Source organism: Hypomesus transpacificus, chromosome 5 (assembly GCF_021917145.1).
Source record: "Hypomesus transpacificus isolate Combined female chromosome 5, fHypTra1, whole genome shotgun sequence".
In the NCBI taxonomy this organism is placed as follows: domain Eukaryota; kingdom Metazoa; phylum Chordata; class Actinopteri; order Osmeriformes; family Osmeridae; genus Hypomesus; species Hypomesus transpacificus.
The window spans coordinates 4,213,319-4,240,056 of record NC_061064.1 but is presented as its reverse complement, the minus strand read 5'-3'; the positions used below and the strand labels follow the sequence as shown (position 1 = coordinate 4,240,056).

The following is a 26,738-nucleotide window of genomic DNA, read 5'->3' as shown; positions in this document are numbered from 1 at the left end:
TTATCGTGTAGATTTAACGTAGTTAAGGAGCCTGTTAAGGGAACCTGGCAACAATGTGCATCATTTGGGAGAATTCTCTCCGTTGTTGTCACAGATTGAAATGGCAGAGCCGAAAATGTCACCGGTTATTTTCAGAGACTATTGATAAACGTTAGTTCCTAGCATACTGTATGGTTCTTACGCGGTTTCAGGTTGGGTACAGTGTGCAACGCTTGACTTTTTTGAACATAGCCCTTATTGCATTTGCGGAAGCAGACGTGGAATTTGTTCAACGAACAACAATGTTCGTGTAGAAACAAGGACAAGTCGCCTATATACGCAGCGAGTATGCACTTAACTTGGTAGTTACAGTATATGGATTATCGTTAGCCATGAGTTATAGACGCATATTACTTACGACACAATTGGTGACATATGTAGCGGCATGTTTATACGGCTCGGTATGCTTTGTTCTATGCCGCCCTACTAGTGTAGTCTACGAATGTTCGTTGGCCTAGGCTATACAATTGTTGCAAGGTTTATGTTAGCTTGCTGTATTCTTCAGGCATTAGTCGTCTACCCTACCCTATATATCAGATTGCCGTCGAACTTAAAGTGTAATATTACCTTGTTCACAATGTCACCGATTCCAGTCCTCCCAATTGTCATCAACTGTTGTATGTCTGCACTTGGGTGCATGGCCACAATCAAACTCATTCCAGCCTTCAAAGATCATTTCATCGCAGCAAGGTTGTATGGTATGGACCTGAACAAAACTTCTAAAAAGGAAATGTGAGTATTGCCGTTGGCCCGCTTAATTGTACTAGGAACACACAAGGAGTGAATGTTCTTCTAATACATTTCTCTCTCTTTCTCCCCTCATCCCTTTTGCAGTCCCGAGTCTCAAGGCGTCATCAGTGGGACGGTGTTCCTCATCATCCTGTTCTGTTTCATCCCGGTGCCTTTCCTCAGCTGCTTTGTGGGAGAGCAGTGTATGGGCTTCCCACACGATGAGGTGAACACAGGAGGCCACCCCATCTGTGACTATCCCAAAGCATTTGAGCTTCTCAAAAAACAGTACCTCCAATCATTTTGTTGATATTTACTCCTTCTGTCTTCATCAGTTTGTCCAGCTGATTGGTGCCCTGCTGGCCATCTGTTGTATGATTTTCCTGGGCTTTGCTGATGACGTACTGAACCTGCGCTGGAGGCATAAGCTCCTGCTCCCCACCATGGCCTCCCTGCCTCTGCTCATGGTCTACTTCACCAACTTTGGCAACACGGTCATCGTGGTGCCCAAGCCCTTCAGAGTCCTGCTGGGGATGCACTTGGATCTGGGTGAGTGCTATGATACGGGGGCTATCCATGTGTTGTACTGTATCACATGGGCCAGTATACAGTGTTCCACCATGTTCAAGCAACGTGTTTTGAATGCTACTTTTTTGTCTGTGTAGGGATTCTTTACTACGTCTACATGGGAATGCTGGCAGTGTTCTGTACGAACGCTATCAACATCCTGGCGGGTATCAACGGTATCGAGTCAGGACAGGCCCTCTTCATCTCCGGCTCCATCATCATTTTCAACCTGCTGGAGCTGGGCGGTGAGGGGCTGTTGTCATTATGAACCTTCTACATATTTCGGTTTCTTTATCTGTCTACTGTGTACACAACCAAGGTTGACTACTGTATATGTGAGGGTCAAGTCTATTTATTTATCAAGCACATTTAAAAGCATCCAATGCTGATCAAAGTGCTGTATAAAGTTGTGGTATTACAGTGCGTCTTGACCTGCTCTTGTCACTGTTCCCCTAACACAGGAGACTACCAGGACGACCATGTATTCTCCTTGTACTTCATGCTACCATTCTTCTTCACCACTTTGGCACTTTTCTACCATAATTGGTGAGTTAAAAAGTTTCTGACCTACAAAGCATATGGTTTGTAGCTTTGCCAAACCCAACCCGTGAAGTCTTTCCTCTGAAACTACAGTTCAACCTTGATCACATCCTATCGCAGGTACCCCTCGTCTGTGTTTGTGGGTGACACGTTCTGCTACTTCGCTGGGATGACGTTTGCTGTGGTGGGCATCCTGGGCCATTTCAGCAAAACCATGCTGCTCTTCTTCATCCCTCAGGTGGTCAACTTTGTCTACTCACTGCCACAGCTTTTCCACATCGTCCCCTGCCCCAGACACCGTCTCCCCAGGTAACGTGGGTGTTCGAAAGTACTCCCTTCCTCTTCTCTCTTCTTTAGGTGTGTTCAACCTTCCAGAATATACTTTGTATTCTTAAACCTGGTTGTACTTTTATCCTCCACCTGTCTGACGGATAAAGACTAAACCCAGACACGGGAAAATTAGGAATGAGCTACTCCAAATTCAAAAGGAAGGACCTTTCCAAATTAGGAGACCTAATACTAAAGGTAAACCATGACATTTGTGACTTGACGTTAATATGTGTGATAACGTGATGTGTTAGTAATGCATGGTGTGTCCACCAGGTGGCAGAGATGCTACAGTTGCTGGAGGTACAGAGGGGGCAGGAAGAAGATGACGAATTTGTGGAGTGTAACAACATGACTTTAATTAATCTAGTGCTTAAGTTTATAGGACCTACTCATGAGAGAAACCTCACAACCATCATGCTACTCATACAGGTACAAGCTCATTCAAATTGGAAGTCACTTTGAAAATGTCTTTCTTAACATTGGCACATTTTATAACCGAACATGTTCTATTTATTATTGTCTTGCACAGGTGTTTGGGAGTGTTGTGGCTTTTGGAATCCGCTACCATCTGGTGCGACTCTTCTATGATGTCTAGAGAGACAAGGCTGAGAGACTACAGTGATGTCAGTACTGGAACACTCCTCTCTTATGCTACCTGACTGAGTCTTCGATTATTGCTTTACCTCTCCTTTACAACTTTTGAGACTGGCCCATTTACAACAAGACTTTAGAGGGGTTCTTTTCCCCTCTTCTTCCCAGTCAAGTAAACAGGATGATGGACAGAGGATACTGCCGGGTCACTGCAGTAGATCAAATCAAGAATCTGTATCTTGAATGAAACATTTTGCAGTTGTGGATGAAGCACTGAAAAGCAATCAAACCAATGTAAAGGAATGAGAGGTCCAAGCCCATCCCGTTCGAAGTCTATATTGAATACAAATACTTTTTGGCACATGTTTCATAGGGAGAGATTGGGAATAGTAGTGAATACTATCTGGTGTGGGAGTTAGATACTAAGAAAGCCAAAGTAGGGTAAGTTGAAGGGATAGGTGGAAGTTTCTTACATTGGTGTTTTGACATTGGTTAATTCTTGAGATTTATATGTATGGACATGCTCATATGAAATGTATAAATAATATGTTCTCAATACAAACGTTTTGGGAAGCTTTCTTATGTGAAGCTCTCATGTGATTTGACACTGACATTCTGCTTGGTGAAGAAAGGCAAGAATTCTAAAACGTTATTGTGTCTGTTGTTGGTATGGAATGGACAAAATAAAACTGCTCAGTGCAAACGTTTAAATCTTTTTTGTTAGTTTTTTTACTTACAAAAAAAACATTAGACAAACGTTGATTAATTGTATATGTCAAATACGCTAGATATTTAGCCGAATAAAAAGACGTATCTGTCCGGAACGATGTTGGTGTTCTCATTAACGGGGACAAATATTTCTGCCGTACAGCGCGCGTCCATCAAATCTCAATACGCGATTGGCTAAAACGTAACAGCGGCTACATTTTGGGAATGCCTATTGGTTACTGACATTCGATGTGTTATTTCACAGGACTGGAGCTCAGTAGCAAACGAGCTAAAACACTGGTTTGTTTGAACGTTTGTAAGAAAAGAAAAAAAACCATTGTATATGTAACCGGTTCGGTTAATCTAAGCACCGGTATTACCTTGTAAATGAAAGGTTTAGTCACGAGTTGTCTAATAGCTGGTCACACAGGTCAGTTAGCTAGCTGTTGCTGTAGGTAGAGTAGCTAGCTAATGTCAAGTGACAGCAGCCAACATTTTTTGTTTATGTTTACAAAGAAGCTAGTTACCATTCTCGAGACTGCCGTGCTTTGCAGTGATTGATGGTGGTTAGTTTGCTCATCAACTCAGTGTGAGATGCCTTCAAGTAAACGGTCGAGGAAAGATGACGCACCGCTGGAACTGGGGTGTGAGTGGGGCTCCTGTGAAGAGTCGTTGGATCGGATGGAGGACTTCTGCAAGCATGTTGAGTGTCACCTCAAGGCGTTAAGCATACCGGACGGTGACAGTTACCCACTAGGTAAGAGTTGAGTTGTCAGTCGGGGCCTGTACAAGAAGGCAAAGGGGACTGTTTAGGGAGAGACATACACAAAACCGAAACATTTGAACCCCTGTGTGCTAAATGATCAATAAACCATAAAAAAGTAAAGCAGTGCTATAATATATGGGTACTCCCTAAAATCTCGGTATTATTTGCAGACGGACACAATTGTTTATGGCGAGATTGCGGCTTCTGCTCTGTGGAGAGTGAAGACGAGTTGTTCCGCCATGTTTACTTCCACTGTTACCACACTAAACTGAAGCAGTGGGGGATGAGGGTGCTCAAGGCCCAGCCCAGCCACGGCGCCTGCGCCATAGGCTACCAGAACCGCAACATCGTCCCTGACATAACGGACAACTTCATTTGTCAATGGGAGCAATGTGAGGTACATGTACATGCTAACCGTTTAGCAGACGCCTTTCTCCAAGGTGTCAAACAAAACAGTGCACGGTGAAAGTACTCTGCATTTTGGTGGTCAGAGTCCAGGAATGTAACATCTGTATTTACCAGGCCCAAGGGGGGCCCATTCCACACATGTTGTTACTGGACGTGGTCAGCTAACTAGACCTGGAAATGATCTTTTTCCCTGGTGTCAACAGCAACCGTCCCAAGTGAATCCAGAATGGTTCTATCGCCACGTGGAGATGCATAGCCTGTGCATCGACGTACCCCCGGGAGATAAGGACTGTTTGGTGCGCTGTGGCTGGAAAGGTGAGGGCAAAATAGATGTTCCTAGCGTTTGGTAAATGAGCGGAAGGGGCACTTGACTTGCATATAAGGAGTGGAGGAACAGCCAGGTGCCCCTCAGTAAGGCCCTGTCTGTATGCTCTGGCCTCCAGACTGCGGGGCCACGTTCAAAGGGCGTTTCAAGCTGCGGGAGCACCTGCGAAGCCACACCCAGGAGAAGGTGGTGGCCTGCCCTGCCTGTGGAGGCATGTTCGCCAACAACACCAAGTTCTTCGACCACATCCGACGCCAGACCGCTTACGAGGGTAAGATGCTGAGACTCGGTTGGCGTCGAGGGTGACGCGCCGTAGCTTCCTTTTGACTCTGTGCGGAGGTTCCTGTTGCCTTGTTTCACGTCCTGTGCTTCCTTTCCTCGTGTGGGATCGTGCAGGGCAGAGGTTCCAGTGTTCCCACTGCTCCAAACGCTTTGCCACGGAGAGACTACTGAGAGAACACATGAGGAACCATGGTCAGTAACCTTCTCCAGCCCCAGCCTGCAGCGTGTTACCCTACCCAGGGTTCCCCTCCAGTGGAACTCAATGATTGTTTTGTTGTTGTTGCTCTTCACTTCTTCCCCTCAGTGAACCACTACAAGTGTCCGTTGTGTGAAATGACCTGCCCATCCCCCTCGTCTCTCCGTAACCACATCAAGTTCCGCCACAGCAACGAGAAGCCCTACAGCTGTGAATACTGCGAGTACAGGTGCAGCACAGTGGTCGCGTCTGAGCTGAGTCACGCTTCTGAGCTTGTGGAAGCGGTGTTCACAAGCCTCTCTCTCTCTCTCTCTCTCTCTCTGTGTCTCTGTCTCTCTCTCTCTCTGTGTCTCTCTCTCTCTGTGTCTCTCTCTGTCTCTCTCTCTCTCTGTGTCTCTCTCTCTCTGTCCTTCAGCTGTAAGAACCTGATTGACCTGCGCAAACACCTGGACACCCACAGTGCCGAGCCCGCCTACCGCTGTGACTTCACCAGCTGTGACTACACCACCCGCTCCCTCCACTCCATCAAGGCCCACTACAAAAAAGTGCACGAGGTGAGAGAAGACAAGATTCGCTCCTAGTCCACATACACAGGGGACAGGCAAACTCTGTGATGTACTCCATAAAAGGTCTTTACTATCTATACATCCACTTATCTCCCCAGGGAGATTTAATGGCACGCTACAAGTGCCATGTGTGTGAGCAGTGCTTCACCAGAGGCAACAACCTCACCGCCCACCTCCGCAAGAAGCACCAGTTCAAATGGCCCTCAGGACACCCCCGATTCAGGTAATATCTCTCAGTCCCACACTGCCCCCCACCGTGTGACTTGGGACTCCCTTATAGCTCTATGGCGTGTCCCTCTCTCCCCGTCGCCTCAGGTACAAGGAGCACGAGGACGGCTTCATGCGCCTGCAGCTCATCCGCTACGAGAGCGTGGAGCTGACGGAGCAGCTGATGAGGGAGAGGCAGGAGAGCCGGGAGGGGGAGGAGGGCGAGGACTCTGCCCAGGCCGAGGGGCTGGAGCCCGGGGAGGAGGAGGACGACGACGAGGCCGGGGCAGGCACGCCCAGGGAGATGGAGGTGGAGCTGCGAGGAGTGCTGTTGGAGGAGGAGGAGGAGGAGGGGGGACAGACTGTTGCCGGGATGAGTCAGCAGGGAGAGAGTATGTTCTATGTGCTGACGAGTAGCTCACCTGACTCTGGGGAGGGCTCCGTGATGCAGCAGCTGCAGGATACCGCTCAGCAGCTGGGCATGCAGGTGGTGTGACCGCTAACACACACACACACACACACACACACACACACCTGGGCCTTCCCAGGACAGTTTCTCCCTTGAGTATGAGCAGAGCCACTGCATCCGGATGGGGAGAAGAGGCTGTGTTGGTAGGATCCCCCAGCCTCGCTGCTCCTATCCTGCCCTACAGAGCCTGGGAGGTCTCACAGGACGTCGGACTGAAAACAGAAGGCGGCAGATGAAATTGTTATCACACCCAGGAGCGGTCTTTCACTTCCGAACGGTCCGTAGAGAGTTTGAAGTGTGCTGCTCTGAGTGAACAGACTCAGAGAGATATGCTGCTCTCCCAGGAGCTGGACTTTCTGTTGAGGCTGAGCGTGTTATTTAGAAAGGATATTGTTTTCCAATTATGTAATAACTGACTGACTGAATCGTGTCACGATTAGCAGAGATTCGTGAGATTCTTTTTATTGTTATTATTATAAATATTATTATTTTGCTCAATAAATTGTTTTTGTTTTTTTAACCGTCTTCACCTTTGGTCTCGTATCCAGTGACGCATTTCCAGACGACGGGGATTCACTGGAACATGGTGCAGCTGTTTGATCATAACCATTGATTAGCTGTCTGTGAGAATGCAAGCTTGCGTTTGTGTGTAGGCACGCATGGGTGTTAAAGAGAGAGTTGGATTGAATGAGTCATTTTGGCGTAAAATGTAATCCACTTACTGGACCTGCCATCCATCCGTCTCCATTGATAGACTGGCAGACATTCAGAAGCTGCTGGACAGAAATAGATTTCTAGATATTCTAGACAAATGATTGACATGCCAGGGTGTAAGGGCTTCCAAAGGTCAAGCACTATTTACACTACACAATGAAAGTATCATCATCACCCATCAATATAGATTTATCCTCCTCCCTGTTTACCATTGCCAAAGCTCCATGCCAACTCGGGATGATATCTCTTGGTAGTGGATGGTTGGTTTAATCTGTGTTTAAGGGATTAGCCAGGCTCCAGAGCTTAGTGTAATCACCATTCCTACTGCAGCACTGCAGCCCCACTCTGCAGTAGGGCAGCTTGAACGCGACACAGCTGAGGACTCCCGTGCATGCTTTCCAGGGAGGCACGTTGTGGTTTAGGAGGGAGGCTAATGAGGTGTCTCGTTTGAAAGACGACGGCTGCACTAAGGGACCGAGGCCTGGCCACCATGAGGCTGTGTGCATTGCTGCTTCTGCTGCTTGGGTCCTCTCTCGGGGTGTCCACACAGCTGCCTGAGCTGATACAAGAAGAGGAAGGGAGCGGTAAGAAAAACGAGAACAATATCGCTTATTACTAGGAGTGACTAACTGATGTGGCATGTGCCTATGGTTCTTCACTGTTAATGATGCGTGGGAAGGTTGATGGACGTGATTACCGGAGATGTTGACTCTGATCAGGCCCCGGTGGTTCAGGTGGGATCGGGGAGACTCCACTGCCGGAGCCTGTGAATGACACCTACTGGTCGGGCACGGCCCCCCTGTGTCTCGGGGGGTGTCATGGGAGACACCAGGAGCTGAAGAGAGACCGCTGTGGAGACTCGGACTGCTGTTGGTTCGGCTACAAATCTCTCTGCAGAGGTCCGCCTGACTGTGACTAACAGCGCTATTGATCTCGTTCTCTGCCTTCCTTTGTGTACGTTACTGTCCTTTTTCCAAGTCATGCAATGTGCTGTTGCTGTTTCCCCCTTGCTCTGTTGTGTTGGTCCTGCCCTGTGTGACAGTCAACTGTGGGAGGCCAGATGTGGACTTCAATGGCGCGGTGTTTGGGAACGACTGGTGGGTGGGCTCTGTGGTGAGGTACACCTGTCGCGCCGGCTTCCTTCTGGTGGGCGACCCGGCCCGAGCCTGCCAGTCAAACGGCCGCTGGACCCCCAAGCCCTTCTGTCTCAGTGAGTAGACGGGTCTCACACAGTTTCACACGCAGTCCACCAGAGAACAGACTGTTCAGCAGCTTCTTCTGTTTCTTCCCTTTTCTCTCTCTTTCTCTCTGTCTCTCTCTGTCTGTCTCTCTCTGTCTCTCTCTCTCTGTCTCTCTCTCTCCCTCTCTCTCTGTGTCTCTGTCTCTCTCTCCTGTCCCTCCTCATTTCTCTGGGGCTCAGGGGTGTGTCGGCGGGGCAGTATAGATGTCAACGAGAGGGACCTAGATGGGTTTTGCTCCTCCAGCTGTCCGTCCAAGTCCTACGTAGGTCCTCCCAAACATGGCTGCAGCCGCATCGACAACTGCAGGAAGAAGGAGTCTGCCTGGAACGGCTGGTTCACCGGCTGTGACTCCTGTCAGTGTGACTGCTCCATTGCATGTGGTGAGCAATCAATCAGTGGCTAACAACTAACTCATTAGTTGTCAGGATTCATTTATATAAATGTATTGTGTAACTATATATATAGTATTTAACGTTAAATACTATATAACAGACTCTCTTGTCTAGCTCTGTTGTGGTTTTGTCTTACAGCGTCTGCAGGCTAAAGGCTGGAGAGGATAAATCTCTGGCACATGTACATCTAGGAATCCTCATTGCATCCCTCCTGATTCATCCCGTGTGTGACTTGGTCCAGGGAAGGGTGGCTGGAAGGATGACCTTGAGACACACATCTGTGGACCTGACTTCTACCTTCTACTGTGGTCAACTCCGGGGCTAAAACCACCGTCTTATTTCCTTCTCTCCCCTGTGTGAAAGGCCAACCATGTTCAACCGAGCCTCAAAGGCCTTTTTTTGTTGTTGTTAAGGACTAAAGACAAGGCACACAGTGGAGACAAATATGTGTGTATAGCAGCCCTTGTGTATGTATCCTCTAGTCTCTTGTGTGGATGTGTTCATGTATAGACAGAGAGACAGAGTGTATCATTACTCTGCAGGCAGTGTCCGTGGGGATTAAGTCTCTTTCAATCTGTCCCGGAATGAGCGTGATGGAAAGCTGAGACCTTAATCTGGTTACCAGCCCGGATAGATAAAGCATCGGAGAGATACTCCGATACTGCATCGGAGAGAGGTGGTCTGGCTGCTGCAGGTCAGATACCAGGGTCATCTAAACAGTATTTAAGTGTTTGTATTTCCGATCTAGATTGTATTTGAGTGTATTAGAGAGTGTTGTGTAAAAAAAACGAAAAACGAAAAACATTTTGGAATTCTTTGTGTTTGTACAGTGAATCGTTATTTTTCCATGAATCGTTGAAATGTGTGACTGTCATGTGAGATACATGTACAGAGGTATAACAAGTGAGTTCAAAGTCAAATGTTCTTCCACAATAAAAACTGGTTTATTTGCATGTTCGGAAGTTCCATAATAAACATGTTAAATCAGTAACTGCAGACTCCGTCTTTAGTATTCAGACCAAGTGTTGAGTCTCAGGATAATGTGCTCATTTGCTTTGGGCTTGTAGCAGCCAATTCCTGGGGGGGGGGGGAAACAGGGATGTGAATAATTTCATGACAATCAAGCAGAATACAAACATGCACAGGAAGGGCATCCTCACCAGCCTCCAGCCTGGTCTCCTTGCCTGAGGATTCAGACAAAAGTTCCCAGTAGGTCTGTTTAGCCTTATTGCCAGCCACTCCATTCACACTCTCCAGGAGAAGGCCGAAGTCTGGGTCATCCGTCATTGTGAACCTGTCAAGACAGGCATGCTTGTGAGTCAGCTCTCTCTGGATGCTTTCACCAATAGTACTGCTCATCACAAATAAACAGTATTGGTTTTCTACTTGAAGTCTTGGCCTGTGTTCTGTAGCCTCTTCAGAGCTCCCAGCAAGACACCCCCCTCCACCATAGAAACAGAGTAGGACGAAGTCGCCTCATTGGACTGAGCGTTCTCCACAGACAGTCTGATGGGGAGTGAGGATGGACCTACGCAGCAACAACCAGAAAATGAGGCGGTTGGAAAATTTCAGGCGATATATTCCACTTTAATTGACAGTTTGTATAAAGTATGGCCAATAAGGCCTCCAGGCCTAAACATTCATGCAGTGTTGACTCACCTCCTTGTGTGAAAGTGGCTAGTAACAAGAAAAAAGCCACGGACAGTAGAGTTGTTCCTCGCACAGCCATCCTGTCCACTCTTTCAGTTCAGACCTCCTTCTCACTCTGGTGAGCACTACTTATACTCTACCTAACCCCGGTTTATGACTGCATTCCAATCCCAGGTTACCAAGGTTATTTTTCAATAACTCAGCTAAATCTTTCTCTCCAGGCTCTTTCAAAAGTTCAGCCTAAAATAAGTTGTGTTTGTTCTTGCCCCACAGAAAGAAAACTGTACCAATATTTACTGTATTGGAAATAAAGAGAAGTATGTTGGAATACCTTTGATGTAACATAGATCAGGGAGGACAGGTACAGGTAGGTGAGTAATGATCTACCATGGCTCCTTGACCTTGTGTCCCTTATTGTGTGGTGTGAGTAATGAGAATGCAAATCAATTACAAAGAAAGTACTTAGAGCGCAAACAATAGCTTAGAGGTGCATGACCTCGGCTCAGACTCCCGCTAAACATTCAAAAAATATTCTGACAGTCATTTCCTTATTACGTTTCTCTTGGGGCTTCAGAAGCATTAAGCGTACATGTTAATTGTTTTCCAATCAATAGTTTTCGAGGTTGCACCTTTATCAATATTATTACATGAAGTATAGATATCAGACTTTTCTCACTCTTCAAGTGGGCTGCAGTAAAATGCAATGGTGGACCACACTGAAATACTTATACTATCCACACGGTGTCCCTGTAGCACAGTATCTTTTCCAGTCTCCCACACGTAGTGCGACACATACCTGTATGCACAAGAACGGCACAGATCAAATATAGAAAGCTTGTGTGCTGTACATTTCACTTATAAGCCACTAGTTTAGAAGGCCGCATATACCTGAGCAAAAAAATAACGACTGATTCCAAAAATCACGTTAATTTCATTTAAAATAATTTATTCTCATAAATATATCAAACTTCAATTTTAACCTTTAGTTATTACTGCGGTTATTATATTTTTTATTGCGCGTATGCCCATACAGTCAACAATATTTTACAATTCTTGAAACTGTGAAAATGAATCCCGTTTGGATTACAATGCACGACAACAATTCGTTTCAATAAATAAAGGCGTCAAAAATAAAGACCATGACATATTTGGCCCTATTGTGCACCGTGTAAAATCTTTATTCGTTGTAAGGAAAAACATTTTTTATGGTTTCCCCTTGCGAGTGATGTAGGGCGTTATTTGAACGCAAGTAACCCCAAGTGTTTCACCGAAAATAACCCGGGCACTGCACCATCAGCACCAGTACCAGGCAGATGCGCAGGTGCGGTCTTTAAAGAGACCGCGCGTTTCAGTTCATGAGTTTCCATTGTTTACCTAATTGCTAATCAGAAAAGGATTTTACCTAGTGTGACTTATATTATGTTCATAATCTAAGTGTAAAACAAGATGGACAGATGTGGGCGATGATAGTGTGCCTGTGCCATGGCAGGAAATCATAAGAGGTTTTAAAGGCTACCCTAAAATAGTGTTCCTTTCAGAATGAAACATCTTTAATTCTACCATTTTTCAGGATTTTAATGATCCTGTACTTTTCCTGTGGTAAGTATTGCAATGTTCTCAAACAAATGTGATATAGCCGTCCTGAAATTTACAGTTGTAGGATATGTAATCTGGAATAAAGACATTAGGCCAACATAACAAGACAGCGCTTGGAGACGAAACGTACCACCTTGTCCCTTAATAAATCCGATACGGGCCTCCTGCGGACTATCTTCTCAAAAAACCTGAGAGTAACGCCCTGTACCTCAGACTGGCGGGCGTGCCAGAGATGCACTGACCGGTTTAGATAACGGTACTGCGTGCTATTGAGCTACTGCAGCACACCATACAGAAGATGTGGAGAAACGACCGGGCAGGAAACCAATCTATCACTGGGAATACGTGTGAGTAGCCTGCTAGATGTCCAGGACGTTATATTCATCAAAGGACCACGACTGTTAGAAATCGAACTCCTAACTGACACGCACGGATGCAGCGTTTGTTGAATTATTCAACTCAGTAATCACTGTTTGTAGCTGAGGATACAGGGCCGGAGTGATTTTAATTTCCACTAAGTTGCTTTTTTGATGCGGGACGATGTACCGTGCACCAAGAGATATTCTGGAGGAGAAGTCGGTTTCCTCCATCACATCCGAAACAATCCGATAGACACCGGCGCACAGTGACCATTTTGCCTGGTACGGGACTGTGAGGACTAGCTCCTGTTGCTGGATTGTGCTGCCGTTTGTTGAGGAATGAACTGATCACAGATCCCAAGAAAAGAGGAACGAGGTTCTAGCTATCGGTCCCTTCAACAAGCAAGAATAAGTATGTTGACCTAGTGCATCATTACTACATAACCTATCGTAAACTCTGTGGATGCACTGTTTGTGTGTGTGTGTGTGTCGATGTGGGTGTGTGTGTGTGTCAATGTGGGTGTGTGTGTGTGCAGTCTGTGTCAAGTACAACATAAAGTATTTCAGAATCTGCAGTTCACATGTATGATGTCATTGGCCAATATCTTGTCTCATCTACCCCTTCCTCTTCTCCTCCACCCACTTCCATGATGAGCTCATAAAGCCACATTGCTCTAATTCAGCTAATGTGCACTGTTGTTATGGAAAGAGCTCACCGAAGCATGTGCTCCAAAAGATCATAGCTTGTAATAGTTTTGCAGCCTCCTTGGCGACAAAGTAACAGGTGACAGGTGCCTCGCAAACAACAGATAAATCAAAGAGATAGATAATGTAGCTACTCCTCATAACCTCCGCATGCTCATGCTGCATATGCTTACTTCCCCTCACATACCCGGGGGCTGAGAAAACCAACAAGCAAACATGGTGGCCCTCATCAGTCTGAGAGAGAGAGAGAGAGAGAGAGAGAGAGAGAGAGAGAGAGACGATTAAATTCTGACAGGGTCCTGTGCAGCTTGGCTTTGTGCTAATGGCAATTCTCTAATGGTAGTCAATCAATACATGGCCAGTTTTCCCTCCTCTTTCTCGCTTTCAAATGTGCTAGAGGCTTGATCTCTGCCACACATGTCTTCCTGCAAACAGGGCAGTGGAGCTGTCTTCATAAGTCTGCACTTATGACGTAGGAAGAGTGAGGGTAGTAGGTACAGTAGGGTTGTTAACCTGGTTCACTAACTCTTTGACCTTCACCCTTGTGTGCCAGGATACATGGTTTAGATGAAAGTTCCTGTGTGCTACGGGTCATCCTGTTTGTGAACATTCTGGAAGGTGTCAGGGAAGTACAATATGACAATCTCTTTATATTGACTATAGAGATTTCACTTCAATTTTCACTTAAGTGAAATACATTTGCACTTTTTATGACAGTTTGGCCTACCTCTAATGTTTGGTAAATGATACCCACTCATCGATGGCTGGAAATTGTGTTTTCCTCCTTTCCAAGCAGCATGGAATCACTTTCATTCGATTTTTAATAAGCAGTTCTGTAGATGAATTAAGATGTCTAGAGCTGGTCTCATGGAGAGAGAGAGAGAGAGAGAGAGAGAGATAGAGAGAGAGAGAGAAAGAAAGAAAGACAGAGAGAGAGAGAGAGAGAGAGAGAGAGAGAGAAAGAGAGAAAGAAAGACAAAGAGAGAGAGAGAGAAAGAGGCTAAAGAGTGATTCATCCTGGTACTATAGGTGTAGCAGCCCAGCCTCTCAGAATGCATCTCCTGCCCTACAACAGAAACAAAGCCCCAGAATGAGAATGAGTCACAACAGGATGGAATCAAGGGAGAAGGGAGGGAGAAGGTTCGATTTGATGTCATAGCCGCTATGAGATGCATGGGAACCAGCTGAGGCCACAGACTTCTGTACCCCGACTCTGAGCTCCTAGGCACTGGACTGTGAGTGTCTGTCTGTCGTGATGAAGGATACCGGTATGGGAGCTTCTGGTTGATGTGTTGCATGTGTCCTCCTTGTGGAGGTGTGGTCTGTGTGGCAGAGGTGAGGGAACGGGGAGGGGGAGAAATGAGGTGGTTAGGCATCAGGGGGTGAGGGGGGGAGGTGTTGTCAAGTGTGTGGGGTAGTTAGGAAGAGAAGGTGTAGGAGTGGGTAGAGGTGAGTATGTGGAAGATTTACAGAGGGGGGGGGGGGGGGAGAAGTGGGGAGCAGGGGTGAGGGAGAGAGAAGACCTGGGGAGTATGGGAGTAGTGGGGGAGGGCGGGGGAGCAGGGGAGCACTGTATGGGGAGGAATCTCTACTGTAGCAGCGGTTTAGTGTGAATCAGCACTCTGGCTCTGCTGCCCTGCTGTAACCAGATCTCTACTCCTCACACGCCGAATCGCATTCCCCTCATGCAGTCGGTCCATAGCATATCTGTAATCCTATCACCTCCCAACTTACCTCCAGGAGCATGTGTGCCATCTCTCGAACATCACTCTGACTCACCGCTGCAGGCGCAACAACAACACCCACCATCACACAGATCTGCTCGAAGGAAATCAATCAATATTCCCCCTCATCAATCACCCCATTGCTTTATGACGTGTGCAGTTGGTCAGTTAATCTGAATTCTATTTCACACCTTGCTGCAGTAAGCAGCTGTATGACTCTTGCAGATGGACATTGAGAAGAATGTGTCTGTATAGTTTGTTGTATTCACAAACAAAACCATGTTTTGATAGCAGTGAAAAGTGAACTCAAATCATGTTATGCTCTTAAGGCTCTTATGATGATAGTTAACTAGCTGTAATGCTAACTAACGAGCAGAATCGACCATCATTCACTACCACACACATAATTACGATATGTCACGTGTCTCCCCTTTTCCAGTCTGTTGGTATGGCTGAGAGGGCGCTGGAGCAGGTCGCCGTCAGCATCCCCATGGAAGAAACCAAACTCCATGGGGGGGCACCGCAGGAGGGCCCTCTGCTCATCCACTTGAAAAAGGTGGAGAACCACATCACCGACGCCCAGAGATTCTCCCACCTCCCTCGTCGCTCTGCCGTGGACCTGGAGTTCACCGAGCTGTCCTACACCATCCGCGAGGGCCCCTGCTGGCGGAGGAGAGGTAATGCACACACCGCTCAGACAACGAGGGTGAACCGGCGCCAAGCACGATGCTCCCTTTAGCTCCCACACCTCATCCTCTGCCTGGCTCTCTCTCCTTCTCTCTCTGATTCACACACACACACACAAATACACACACCCAAACACTCCCACAAACATACATTAACTCCTACCCCTTACACTCTTCCACATTGGAGCAGGCTGCGGTTGCAGAGCAGTGCTGCGCTCAGCAGAGTTTAGACAGAGTAAATAATTCACACTAGCGGGCTGGCACACTGCATTCTGCCCTCCACCCCTCTCTCCGTAGGACTAGGCTATGGCAGACTGATCGTCTGCTCATGAAAGTTGATTGACAGTTAAACCCCTGTCCTAATCAAGGAGTCTCTTCACTGGCTCATTGTGGGGAGTGTGGTCGTTCCTCAGTGACACTGAACCGAAACCACCTTCTGAGCCGTGTCTCTCTTCCGCTGTTTGTAGCAAGGGAGGGGCTGGAGGGCGAAACCGAGCCAAAATGATGCCCTTAGTTACCCTACAGCCTATATGTGAAGCACGGGAGACAATTGAGTCACAATTCTATCTGGTGTGTTATCTGATGCAGTATTGAGGTTCGTTGTTGTAGAGAGAGGGAGATGTTTATGGCCAAGACCAGCGATGCAGTCTGGTGATCAGTCTGGGAAACTGAGCCGACAAGAGATATCTGGATCCTGCCGGGGGGGGGGGGGGGGGGGGGGGATCAATAGATCAACTCCTATGTTCACGGACTGAAAGATAACATAACGTTACCTCAGCAGTCGACACAAAATCAACTCCTGGATTATACTTACTGTTTGTTCAATCACCGGGTAGTCTGTTTCGGTCCCTGTATGCTGTCGGCCAGGTTTTTCTCAGGGTTTCTGTCAGGCAGCAGAGTGTTTCATACGGGGAGGAGATCCGTCAGAGCTCAGTCATTTCGCTCAAGGATTCAGATTCTATTTAGGATCAGTGTGAGCCCCCCTCGGCGAGGCTACTGTAACAGCGTAGGTCACCTTCACAGCACGAGCCCTAGTTAACCCTTTAACGCCTCTCACTGAGAACAGACACGCATACACACACACACCCGCACACAGACACACACATACACGTACCCATAAGGATACTGGAGTCTCAGAAGCCACGGCTTGTCACTTCCATTTAGCCAAACGATCGAGGATACCGCTGCTTGGCTTGATGTAGCCAACTTAAAAGAAGTAGCTGGTTCTTTCTTCCTCAGAGAAGCCAGGATCAGAACAGAAAAGTCTTTTTTTTCCCGTGCACAATCAAAACCTCAGAAGCAGTGCGTTTGGCGCAGAGCTGAGCATTGCACTCCTGGGGGGGATGTCATACCCTGTCATTATTCTAAAGATATGCAAGAGATAGAGGTGGGGAGGGGGTGGTGGGGGCCACAATATCCTGTCATCTCCAGAACATAACACTGGAAGCTTCAGCTTGAAGCTTCAGGGAGACGCCGTAGGGAGAAGCGGCCTTGATTAGAGGACCCCTGAAGGTGTGGTGTCAGTGTGGAAGGATGGCAGGGTGTGTGGAGGTCAGGGTCGGGTGTGGGTAAACCCCCTCTCCCTATCTCTTTTTATAGGCTCATCCCTGGGACAGCCATTTATGTCTGTTATGATGAGGTCCTTCCAGCCTGGTTTCATGTAGAGGGCACAGCCCTCCTCGGGGATACAGCTGGGTGACGTAACACTGAGAGGAGGAGGGAAAAGAGTGTGTGTCTGTGTGTGTCTTCTGAGTGTGTGTTGAGGTGTGTACGTGCGTGTTTGTACGTGTGTGTTGGTGTGTTTGTCAGAGTGTGTGTGTGCCTGCGTGTGCCTGTGTGTGTGTGTGTGTGTGTGTGTGCGTGCGTGTGTGAGTCATTTGAAGCTGGGGAGCGGGGGTGGAGCTCTCCACTGAGCTCCGAGTGGTTCCTCTCTTGCAGCTCTGTCTGCAGGTGGACGGGACGCTGCCTTCTGTTCCTCCCTGTCGTCAGCCCCTTCCCCTCCCGCCCCCTCTGGCTCTCCTGTGTGGACGAGACGCTGCAGAACGTCAGCTAGTACAGGGCGGTCGCTGTCACGTGATTTGGACTGACATCTTTAGAGAAACCTATAGCCTACGGTTGCCTCTCTCTGATGGATAGGACTGTGTCTGACAGAACACGATTCTAGGACCGTGGGGTGCACTCTAATCGGTTCTGTCCCAGAGAGAGTTGGACCCTACGTACCCCACAGTCAGCAGACATTTGCCTCTCCGTGCTGTGTGTGTTCAGGTGTGTGTGAGCGGGCTTGCGCTCTCACAGCCTGGAACATAAATCAACGTTTCCGAGTCTTACCTCTCTCGGGTCTATGTGACACAGACAGACTGTTCTGTGGCAGGTCATCAGTATGCGACAGCAGAGGTCCAGGGAATAGGAGCGTGGGCCCGAGTCATCAGTATGCGACGCACGGCGAGGTGGAGGGCTGTTTGGCTGACGGGCGGCAGCTCAGCTGTCTGACTGGGGTCTCTCTAATGGATGTGATACACTGCAGGGGAGGAGGGCAGGAGGCTGGGTGGCTATGGATTGGCAGCCATTAAGTCTAGTCCACTAATGGTCTATAAATGGGGAGGGGCCGACTCTTTGAGAGGTCTTTTTACAAAACCTGAGACAGAAGCATCGCTGCTTCCTGTCTGGAGGAGTGAGAGAGTACTATCCTAACTGTGGCTACAATAGCTTAGCACTGTCAGCCATAGTAGCTTAGTAACACACTAAGGAGAATGCATTTCCCACATGTGCTGGATTGTATTCCTCCAGGAACTATAGATAGTATTCTCAGAATGTTCCAGTAAGCTGTATCAGGAGCATAAACCGTTATCAGATAGATTGTTCTGCTTACTGCTGCTGTTGTCCTGAACTGTAGTAGAGCGCTCAGGAGATGTAATATTCCTGTCTCTTTATTGATCTGGTCTCTTATCTCTCTATCCTCCTTTCAATCTTACTCTCCCTATCCTTGTCTGTGGCACTCTTCTGTCTAATTCCTCCTTTTCCCTCCCTAGTCTGTCTCCTTTCTATCTTTTCCATCCCCCCCCTAGACTTCTCTCTTTTCATTTTTCACATCCTAGTTCTTGCCTCCAAATGGGGTTTTTATACCACAGAGATGTAGGCGAAATAGGGCCCCTGAAATAAGCTCAATGTCATGTAATGCAATAGTTATGAAAAATGTGTGATTCAAGATAGTGTAATTGCTGTTCATCATTATGAAAGGTCACTGCATTTCGTTTTCTCCTCCCCAGGTTACAAAGCTCTGCTCAAATGTCTGTCTGGGAGATTCTGCAACAGAGAGCTCATTGGGATCATGGGACCGTCTGGGGCTGGGAAGTCCACTCTGATGAACATCCTGGCTGGCTACAGGTGAGGCAAGGGGCCGGGTGCAGATCAGACACGGGGGCTGGGGTACCAAGAGGGGTCGCGTTGACGCTGACCTTCCTCCGTTTGCCGACAGAGAGACGGGCATGAAGGGGCAGATCCTGGTGAACGGGCGGCCCAGGGACCTGCGTACCTTCAGGAAGATGTCCTGCTACATCATGCAGGACGACATGCTGCTGCCACACCTCACAGCCAGGGAGGCCATGATGGTAAAGCTCCCTCAGGCCTCTTCACAGTCCTCCGGCCGGGGCCCCTTCCTCGTCCAAACTTATGATTGAGTGAGTGAACACGGTGAGGTCATTCCAGAGCTCAAAGGCTTTCGTCCTCTCATAGGTCTCTGTCAATCTGAAGCTGAATGAGAGCATGCAGGTGAAAAAGGAGCTTGTGAGTATACCCTTATTCATCTTTATACCGGGAAGATGTTGGCCAGATGCCAGTTGCCTTCCATCTAATCTGCCTGGCCTATATCTGTCTGTCTATGCACGGCTCTGTGTGCGTGCCTGTGTGTGTGTGTGTGTGTGCTACAGGTAAATGAGATCCTGACAGCTCTGGGGCTGCAGGAATGCGCACAGACACGCACCATCTCTCTGTCGGGTGGGCAGTGTAAGAGACTGGCCATAGCTCTGGAGTTGGTCAACAACCCTCCGGTTATGTTCTTCGATGAGCCCACCAGGTACGCGTCGACACCCAGGAAAACGGCCCCGACCGTGTGCACTGAGCCTCCTCTTCTATGGAGCTAGCCTTCAGGCTGTACATACGGCACGCAGCGTGTGCTAATGCTGTTTTGCATGTGTCTGTCTGTGCCCTGTCCTGTCTCAGTGGCCTGGACAGTGCGTCCTGCTTCCAGGTGGTGTCCCTCATGAAGTCACTCGCTCTGGGAGGGCGGACCATCATTTGCACCATTCACCAGCCCAGCGCTAAGCTCTTTGAGATGTTTGACAAGGTAACTAACACTGGTTCACTGACATGGTCGATACTGTTGTTGTTGTAGTTGTTGTGTGAGGTAACTTGCATGCAGACCTCACATAGAGCCCATTGGATAGGTCAGGCATTCGCACGTGTCGTGTCATTCAGAGACAGTGTTGCAGTGTGGGTAACTCGTGTGTTTGTGCCTCCTCTCCTCCAGCTCTACATCCTCAGTCAGGGCCAGTGCATATACAAGGGTACTGTCCCTTACCTCATCCCTTACCTGAAGAACCTGGGCCTTCACTGTCCCACCTACCACAACCCTGCCGACTTCAGTGAGTCCTGCGTGCGTGGGGGGGGGGTGTGTGGGTGTGCGTGCGTGTGTGTGTGGGTGTGTGTGAGCGCTTGCGTGCGTCACCAACACATCCCCTGTGCTCTGTTCCCCAGTCATCGAGGTAGCCTCGGGGGAGTACGGGGATTTGAACCCGGTTCTGTTTGAGGCGGTGCAGGGAGGGCTCTGCTCTGAGGAGGGCAAGATGAACTCCAGAGACAAGAATGACCCCGCCTCCTCCTGTCACTCCCACAGTCACAGCGTGAGTGGAACCTCCTTTTGGTATCAATATTCAGCGTCCCCTCAGGATTCTTGGCCTGGGATGGAAACCATTTGAGATGTTTGAGTGTCGTGTTCCAACTCGTCTTCCTGTTTCTCCACTCTGCCCACAGGAAACAGGGACGATCGAGAAGCACACCTTCGCCACCAGTACTCTGACACAATTCTGCATTCTGTTCAAAAGAACCTTCATTACTATATGCAGAGACGTGGTAAACACACAGCATCTGAGCGGTCATAAAGGGAAATGAAATGAGGGTTGTGATGATGAGAATAGTGATCCTGATGTGTGTGTTTATCAGAGTGATTGTGATGTGTGTGTTTGTCAGAATAGTGATCCTGATGTGTCTTTGTCAGGATAGTGATTGTGATGTGTGTGTTTGTCAGAATAGTGATCCTGATGTGTCTTTGTCAGGATAGTGATTGTGATGTGTGTGTTTGTCAGAATAGTGATCCTAATGTGTCTTTGTCAGGATAGTGATTGTGATGTGTGTGTTTGTCAGAATAGTGATTGTGATGTGTCTGTAAAGGAAGAATTCGAGTGGCACTGTGTAGATCTGAATAGTCAAGGGATATGGTTTTAATACAATTTATTAGACTATACAATTACATAAACAAAGCTTTGCTGATCAATCACAGCGAAGGAGGTGTGCCATCCACACAGGTCGTTCGCAGGAGTGATGATCAGCCAGCACACATGCACTGCCTTATATAAACTTAAGATCAAATGGCATTCTATAAGGTCAATCCATCAATGTAGCAAACTCTGTGATTGGCTAACTCAACTTAGTGACAGCTTAACACAATACCAAGTGTCCAGTGTCCCAAAGTTCTTTGATGTCACAGCTCTCTCCAGAGCAGTAGATAATAAAGCCACAGGGGTTGACCAGTCAAATGGTCAACTGTCCTTTGTGTGACCATCTTCAAACAATACTTTTAATTAACACAAACAATGAAACAGGACACAGTCCTTCTAGCCAAAGTTCAGAGCAACTATCTCATTGACCCCTTACAGTAACCAGAGGACAGAAGGCCATATAAGATGCTTCACCCATCCCCCAGGGCAAGCTGCCCACAGAGCCATCAGCACCTCACATTCCTTTGAACTCAACTTAATTATCTTGCCTTCCTGTCTCTTACCAATGAACATAGAAGATTATAGATTTCATACACATACATCTATGCATATGACCAACATTTCCATTACATGTCTTTGTCAGGATAGTGATTGTGATGTGTGTGTTTGTCAGAATAGTGATTGTGATGTGTGTGTTCTCGTGTGTTCGCAGGTGTTGACCCACCTGAGAGTGATGTCCCACCTGTGTATCGGGGTGCTGATTGGCCTGCTCTATCTCAACATCGGGAACGACGCCAGCAAGGTCTTCAACAACACTGGTTTCCTCTTCTTCTCCATGCTCTTCCTCATGTTTGCAGCCCTAATGCCCACCGTCCTCACCTGTAAGTCACACGTGTGTGTGTGTGTGCATGTGTATGTGTGTGTCCGAGGAGTTTTGTGTACTGTAGGTGGCCTGTTTTTGGTGTGTTAACGATGCTGCCTCATATGTGGTTCATGTCCCGCAGTTCCTTTGGAGATGTCAGTGTTTCTGAGGGAACATCTCAACTACTGGTACAGTCTCAAGGCCTACTACCTGGCGAAAACAATGGCTGACATACCATTCCAGGTAAACTATGGCAGTGCCACTGCAAAATGATTCGCTTGCTTTAATTAGCATCAGGCAAAAATCCCTTTCTTTCTTTCTTTCTTTCTTACCTTCTTTCTTTCTCCCACTTCCTTCCCTCGCCCAGGTGATCTGCCCCATGATGTACTGCAGTATAGTATACTGGATGACCAACCAGCCTCCAGAGCTCGTTCGCTATGTGCTGTTCATGGCCCTGTGCACCTCCACGGCTCTGGTGGCCCAGTCCTTGGGTCTGCTCATCGGGGCCGCCTCCACCTCCCTGCAGGTGGCCACCTTTGTGGGTCCAGTCACAGCCATCCCTGTGCTGCTCTTCTCCGGTTTCTTTGTCAACTTCGACACCATCCCAAAGTACCTCCAGTGGAGCTCCTACGTGTCATATGTCAGGTGGGTCAGTGTGCCGGCTGACCAGAGGGGTTGTTTGTCAGGTGGGTCAGTGTGCCGGCTGACCAGAGGGGTTGTTTGTCAGGTGGGTCAGTGTGCCGGCTGACCAGAGGGGGTTGGTGTGTGGACGTTTTGGAGTTTTGGGCGGACGTCTGGGAACCTAACTCATGATGACAAGACTTGGCCATGTTTTAAGGGGGAAGTATATTCCCCCTCGTTAATCTCTCCTCTATCCCTGTCTCATGCAGGTATGGCTTTGAGGGCGTGATCCTGTCCATCTATGGGATGAACCGGACTGAGTTGGAGTGCCCAGGGCTGGTGTGTAAGTTCCAGAAGCCAGAAGAGGTGCTGCAGCTGCTGGACGTGGAGGGTGCAAAGCTGTACGTGGACTTCATGGTCCTGGGAGTGTTCTTTCTGGTCCTGCGGCTGGCTACCTACCTGGTCCTGCGCTACAAAGTCAAGTCCATGCGATAAGAATGCTGCAGTCTATGCCCAATGCATAGGCACACTCAAACACACACTGGCACACACATTCACTCAAACACACACAATAACACACACACACACACACGTGAACATACACAAGTGTGGATGCATTTTACGTCCATGGACACCTACACACACACATGCATTCAAATCGGTGCTGTATCGTTATTACAGTACAACTGTTACAACTGTACTCAATAGCTTAGATGATTAGAGGATGTTTGTGGATTTGGTGTGGGGAACTGAATTTGCAACATTTTGCAGAGCAAAATATTTCTTTAAAGGAATCATAGTGAAGACCACCACAAATGTTAATTTCTCAATCTGTTCCCAACAGTTGTTCTAATTTATCCAGATCTAGTTTACAGGTGTATTATTTGGATTAATGTGTCACCTTCTTTATCAAAGATAGAAATACAGTGGGAATGCACTCCACACTGAACAAACATCCAGTATACTGATACCAAGCCTGTGTCAGTAGCTACAGGGCTCAGAGATCAGCTGCAGATGACCCGGTCCAGGATTCTCCAGGACTGTATCTCAAAGGCACTGCCCCTGAGTGCTAATCTTGCAGGGGACCTTATTCGAGGGGAAGGCCCTATATTGACCAGGCAGGAAGGTTCAAACATGGCTGTGTTGTATACTGGATGGACACAGAAGCCCACATAATTGGGATAGGTCTGGAGGAAACTCCATGAATTTCTGTTTCTCTCTCTCTCGTTCGTTCTCTCTCTCAGACTGATGAGGGACACCATGTTTGCTTGTAGGTTTTCTCAGCCCCCGGGTATGTGAGGGGAAGTAAGCATATGTTCTCTCTCTCTCTATCTCTGTTTGGCTACCTGGATCATCATTGTCAAACTGGTTCCGCATAACTGGACTGAGGTCTCTGATGAGCACCACAGGGACAAACAGCCAGAGGCTCTATAGGACTGGTGCTCCTATCATCAGTGATGTAGCCACTCCAGGATCTTCACCCCCTTACCCCTTACCCTTACCTCACCCCAACCCTCACCCCCTCACCCATCTCCCCCGCCCCCTGGCCATCCAAACCCCACTTTGACTGACAGCTGCCCATCAATCGTCAATTAGACATGGATGTACTGTAAGTGTCCTTGAAGACGTCGACTCACTGCGACCACACGCTATGTCTCAGATCTCAGCAGCAGAGGATGTGGAGGACCAGCAGGTCCTTTTGTTCTGCCGTTCATAGCATCGGTTGATTTGGGGAACTTGTCAAGCTCTGAACGAGGAAATAGCAAGGTTCCTCTGAAACGTTGTTTTCTGATGTGGTAGAGTCTTTTTTGGACATACAGGAAGACAATTCCACGTGGGAGACCTTTAGGAGTGAGTATTTTCTTTGACGTAAGTGCAATAGCCAACTCTGTGGTAGAAAGTGTGGTCCGTGTACTTGGTGTCCTTTGACACAGAACCTTGTACTGCTTGTTTCTGCTTGTTATATGACCGTTTAGTTTGACTCCTTATTGAGCTAGGAAATTGAATTTCTTTTTTACTTGCATTGTTGCAGGATGACGGACGTGTGTTGTCAAAACTTTTGCTAGATACTTGAAATGCTGGCTAGGCAGTTTGTGTGCCTCTGCACTGGAATGGTCTTTGTTCCTTTTGCTTCGATGCACATTATTTGCACAGATACCGTATGCCCTCCACCCACACGCATACACACACACACATATACACACACACACATACACACACACACAAAGATACAGAGACAAGCATATACACATGAACACAGTCTCACACTCACACTCTAACATGCTGTAGAGAACCTTTTTTGTGTCACGAGGCATCGCATATATTCTTTTCAAGTAAACTTTAAACTATGCTACTTAGTAATCCTCATTATAATGCATATAATAGTGTGAGTATATAATCAATGATTGTACAGTAAGTATTCTATGCTGTAAAGAAATGTACATATGCACACATTTGATGTATGTTTATTGCTTTTCATTTGTCTTTTATTTTCTTTTTGTATATTGATGTTAGGAGTGCTGCTTGAAGGTAGAAGTTGTCAGCAACTCGATGTTGCATGAAGATTTTGTGGAATGAAATACAATATATTGAATTAGTGAGCTTAGCAGAATGATGATGTACTTCCTTCCCTGATACCTACTGTACTTGTGGTACTAAGGGAACAGGGCAACCAGGGGCCTCTCAACAATATCTCTCTTTGTGGCCATGACATTTTATATTTATACGGGAACCTACTCTCCCTCAACCTAAATAAACATTCCATCAGAACGTTACACAGATGTCTAATGCACAAGATGGTAAACAGCATCCTATGGTTGCCGGAAAAAATGAGCCCCATTGAAAACAAATGAGTAGCTATAGCATGTGGATGGGTTTCCCTAGTGGTGGATTTGAAGGATTAGTATGGTGATTTATATCCAGATTAGTGCTACCCTTGGTCAAGTTTTTTGTAATACAGTTGTGAAGCTGTCACTAATAGCAGAATAGCAATAGTTGTCATGCTTTATGTGTGTTCGTCCTCTGTTTCCCTCTGTTTGCTTCTGATGAGTTCATATTCGATTCTTGGTCTGTTTGGCTTTCGACTGTTCTGTGTGCAATAGCCTACCTACAAGAAGTATGTCAAACCTCTGACATATGGGTTTAGGGTAAAAGGGGGGTGACCTAGTCATTCTGGCAAAGCCTGAAGGTAATTTTATATGTTTAGTATGTACCATGTTTTAATTAAGCCACATCTACCTATTTGCACTTTGTCCAGCATGGCCCATATGTCTTGTGTGCAGATCGACCAATGTCATGATGGTAATGATGCTGCTGATGACCAATAATGGAACAACAGACTGTTTACACTTAACAGATGATTTAACTGTTTTGTTTGTTTTGATTTGTTTATGATTTCTGTTGGTATTGTGTTTCTCAACCTCAGCAATGCAAGTCACGTGTACTGAACCCTGTTCAGAGGATTATAATAAATACAACTATTTATAACCTGTTTCTCATCTCTTACTCAGCGTGTTTGTTTTTGTCGCACTGTTTAATGTTTTCAATCTAACACATATTAACGAGCAGACGACCTGAGCATGAGCAAAAAAACAATGTATGTACAGCCGCCTACGTCATACTGCTGCTGGTTTAAGCAGGAGAGCCCTCTGCTGGCTAAATTAAGTCACTTCATGCTATAACTGCTCCTATGAACTGTGCGAAGTTGGTTGACCACAAACAAATATTAGAAAACGTTTTTTTTTCAGATGCCAAGACTATTCTAGTGTTTGTAAGGTCTGTGTTGTAATATTTGTTGTCATTGAATATGTACAGTGTAGGCCTGTAGCAACTATTCCTAACCACTGTCGTTTTTAACAGCCTGATCCCTCAGTGCAGGGAACCTTTGTGTCCTGTGACGTCCTGTCCTCTGTAGTGTTCTCATCTGGGTACTGTTCAGTCTGAGTGACCTTCACAGTCAATACAGCCTGACAGC

The 26,738-nt window shown here is 47.3% G+C and overlaps 4 protein-coding genes across 5 annotated transcripts; all 4 read left to right on the top strand.

Moving 5' to 3' along the window:
• Positions 1-284: 284 nt before the first annotated feature.
• Positions 285-3,481, top strand: dpagt1 (dolichyl-phosphate (UDP-N-acetylglucosamine) N-acetylglucosaminephosphotransferase 1 (GlcNAc-1-P transferase)). The gene is made up of 9 exons (XM_047020316.1): positions 285-771; positions 874-994; positions 1,104-1,317; positions 1,434-1,580; positions 1,797-1,881; positions 1,996-2,184; positions 2,313-2,400; positions 2,479-2,634; positions 2,735-3,481. Exons 1-9 carry the CDS (start codon positions 482-484, stop codon positions 2,798-2,800), a joined length of 1,356 nt encoding a protein of 451 aa, XP_046876272.1. The 5' UTR covers positions 285-481; the 3' UTR covers positions 2,801-3,481.
• A 233-nt stretch (positions 3,482-3,714) lies between these two features.
• On the top strand, positions 3,715-7,256 carry LOC124467841 (histone H4 transcription factor). The gene is made up of 9 exons (XM_047020315.1): positions 3,715-4,261; positions 4,441-4,667; positions 4,882-4,993; positions 5,122-5,274; positions 5,400-5,477; positions 5,590-5,710; positions 5,897-6,035; positions 6,146-6,270; positions 6,363-7,256. The coding sequence occupies exons 1-9, from the start codon at positions 4,099-4,101 to the stop codon at positions 6,748-6,750; spliced, it is 1,506 nt and encodes a 501-aa protein (XP_046876271.1). The 5' UTR covers positions 3,715-4,098; the 3' UTR covers positions 6,751-7,256.
• A 573-nt stretch (positions 7,257-7,829) lies between these two features.
• Positions 7,830-9,990, top strand: si:ch211-117m20.4 (CUB and sushi domain-containing protein 3). The gene is made up of 5 exons (XM_047020317.1): positions 7,830-8,021; positions 8,157-8,336; positions 8,480-8,647; positions 8,858-9,058; positions 9,209-9,990. Exons 1-5 carry the CDS (start codon positions 7,928-7,930, stop codon positions 9,220-9,222), a joined length of 657 nt encoding a protein of 218 aa, XP_046876273.1. The 5' UTR covers positions 7,830-7,927; the 3' UTR covers positions 9,223-9,990.
• Positions 9,991-12,523: 2,533 nt separating this feature from the next.
• Positions 12,524-26,261, top strand: abcg4a (ATP-binding cassette, sub-family G (WHITE), member 4a). Of its 2 annotated transcripts, XM_047020320.1 has the most exons (15): positions 12,524-13,087; positions 15,121-15,267; positions 15,544-15,781; positions 19,057-19,174; positions 19,266-19,398; positions 19,523-19,573; positions 19,717-19,862; positions 20,009-20,132; positions 20,316-20,430; positions 20,543-20,688; positions 20,819-20,917; positions 21,995-22,163; positions 22,287-22,387; positions 22,512-22,789; positions 23,035-26,261. In XM_047020320.1, the coding sequence occupies exons 3-15, from the start codon at positions 15,553-15,555 to the stop codon at positions 23,258-23,260; spliced, it is 1,935 nt and encodes a 644-aa protein (XP_046876276.1). In that variant the 5' UTR covers positions 12,524-13,087; positions 15,121-15,267; positions 15,544-15,552; the 3' UTR covers positions 23,261-26,261. The 2 variants fall into 2 exon arrangements, with proteins under 2 accessions (XP_046876276.1, XP_046876274.1); XM_047020318.1 differs by lacking the exon at positions 15,121-15,267 and having other exon boundaries at positions 12,525-13,087.
• Positions 26,262-26,738: the final 477 nt, after the last annotated feature.

Excerpts from the sequence above, each read along its gene's own strand:
- si:ch211-117m20.4 (XM_047020317.1), top strand. The coding sequence starts at position 7,928 with ATGAGGCTGTGTGCATTGCTGCTTCTGCTGCTTGGGTCCTCTCTCGGG. Across the intron at positions 8,022-8,156 it reads ACAAGAAGAGGAAGGGAGCG|GCCCCGGTGGTTCAGGTGGG; the intron begins GTAAGAAAAACG and ends GACTCTGATCAG. Across the intron at positions 8,337-8,479 it reads CTACAAATCTCTCTGCAGAG|TCAACTGTGGGAGGCCAGAT; the intron begins GTCCGCCTGACT and ends CCTGTGTGACAG.
- dpagt1 (XM_047020316.1), top strand. The coding sequence starts at position 482 with ATGTTCGTTGGCCTAGGCTATACAATTGTTGCAAGGTTTATGTTAGCT. Across the intron at positions 1,882-1,995 it reads GCACTTTTCTACCATAATTG|GTACCCCTCGTCTGTGTTTG; the intron begins GTGAGTTAAAAA and ends ATCCTATCGCAG. Across the intron at positions 2,185-2,312 it reads CCCAGACACCGTCTCCCCAG|ACTAAACCCAGACACGGGAA; the intron begins GTAACGTGGGTG and ends TGACGGATAAAG.
- abcg4a (XM_047020320.1), top strand. The coding sequence starts at position 15,553 with ATGGCTGAGAGGGCGCTGGAGCAGGTCGCCGTCAGCATCCCCATGGAA. Across the intron at positions 19,863-20,008 it reads TTCTTCGATGAGCCCACCAG|TGGCCTGGACAGTGCGTCCT; the intron begins GTACGCGTCGAC and ends GTCCTGTCTCAG. Across the intron at positions 20,133-20,315 it reads TCTTTGAGATGTTTGACAAG|CTCTACATCCTCAGTCAGGG; the intron begins GTAACTAACACT and ends CCTCTCCTCCAG.
- LOC124467841 (XM_047020315.1), top strand. The coding sequence starts at position 4,099 with ATGCCTTCAAGTAAACGGTCGAGGAAAGATGACGCACCGCTGGAACTG. Across the intron at positions 4,668-4,881 it reads GTCAATGGGAGCAATGTGAG|CAACCGTCCCAAGTGAATCC; the intron begins GTACATGTACAT and ends TGGTGTCAACAG. Across the intron at positions 6,271-6,362 it reads TCAGGACACCCCCGATTCAG|GTACAAGGAGCACGAGGACG; the intron begins GTAATATCTCTC and ends CCGTCGCCTCAG.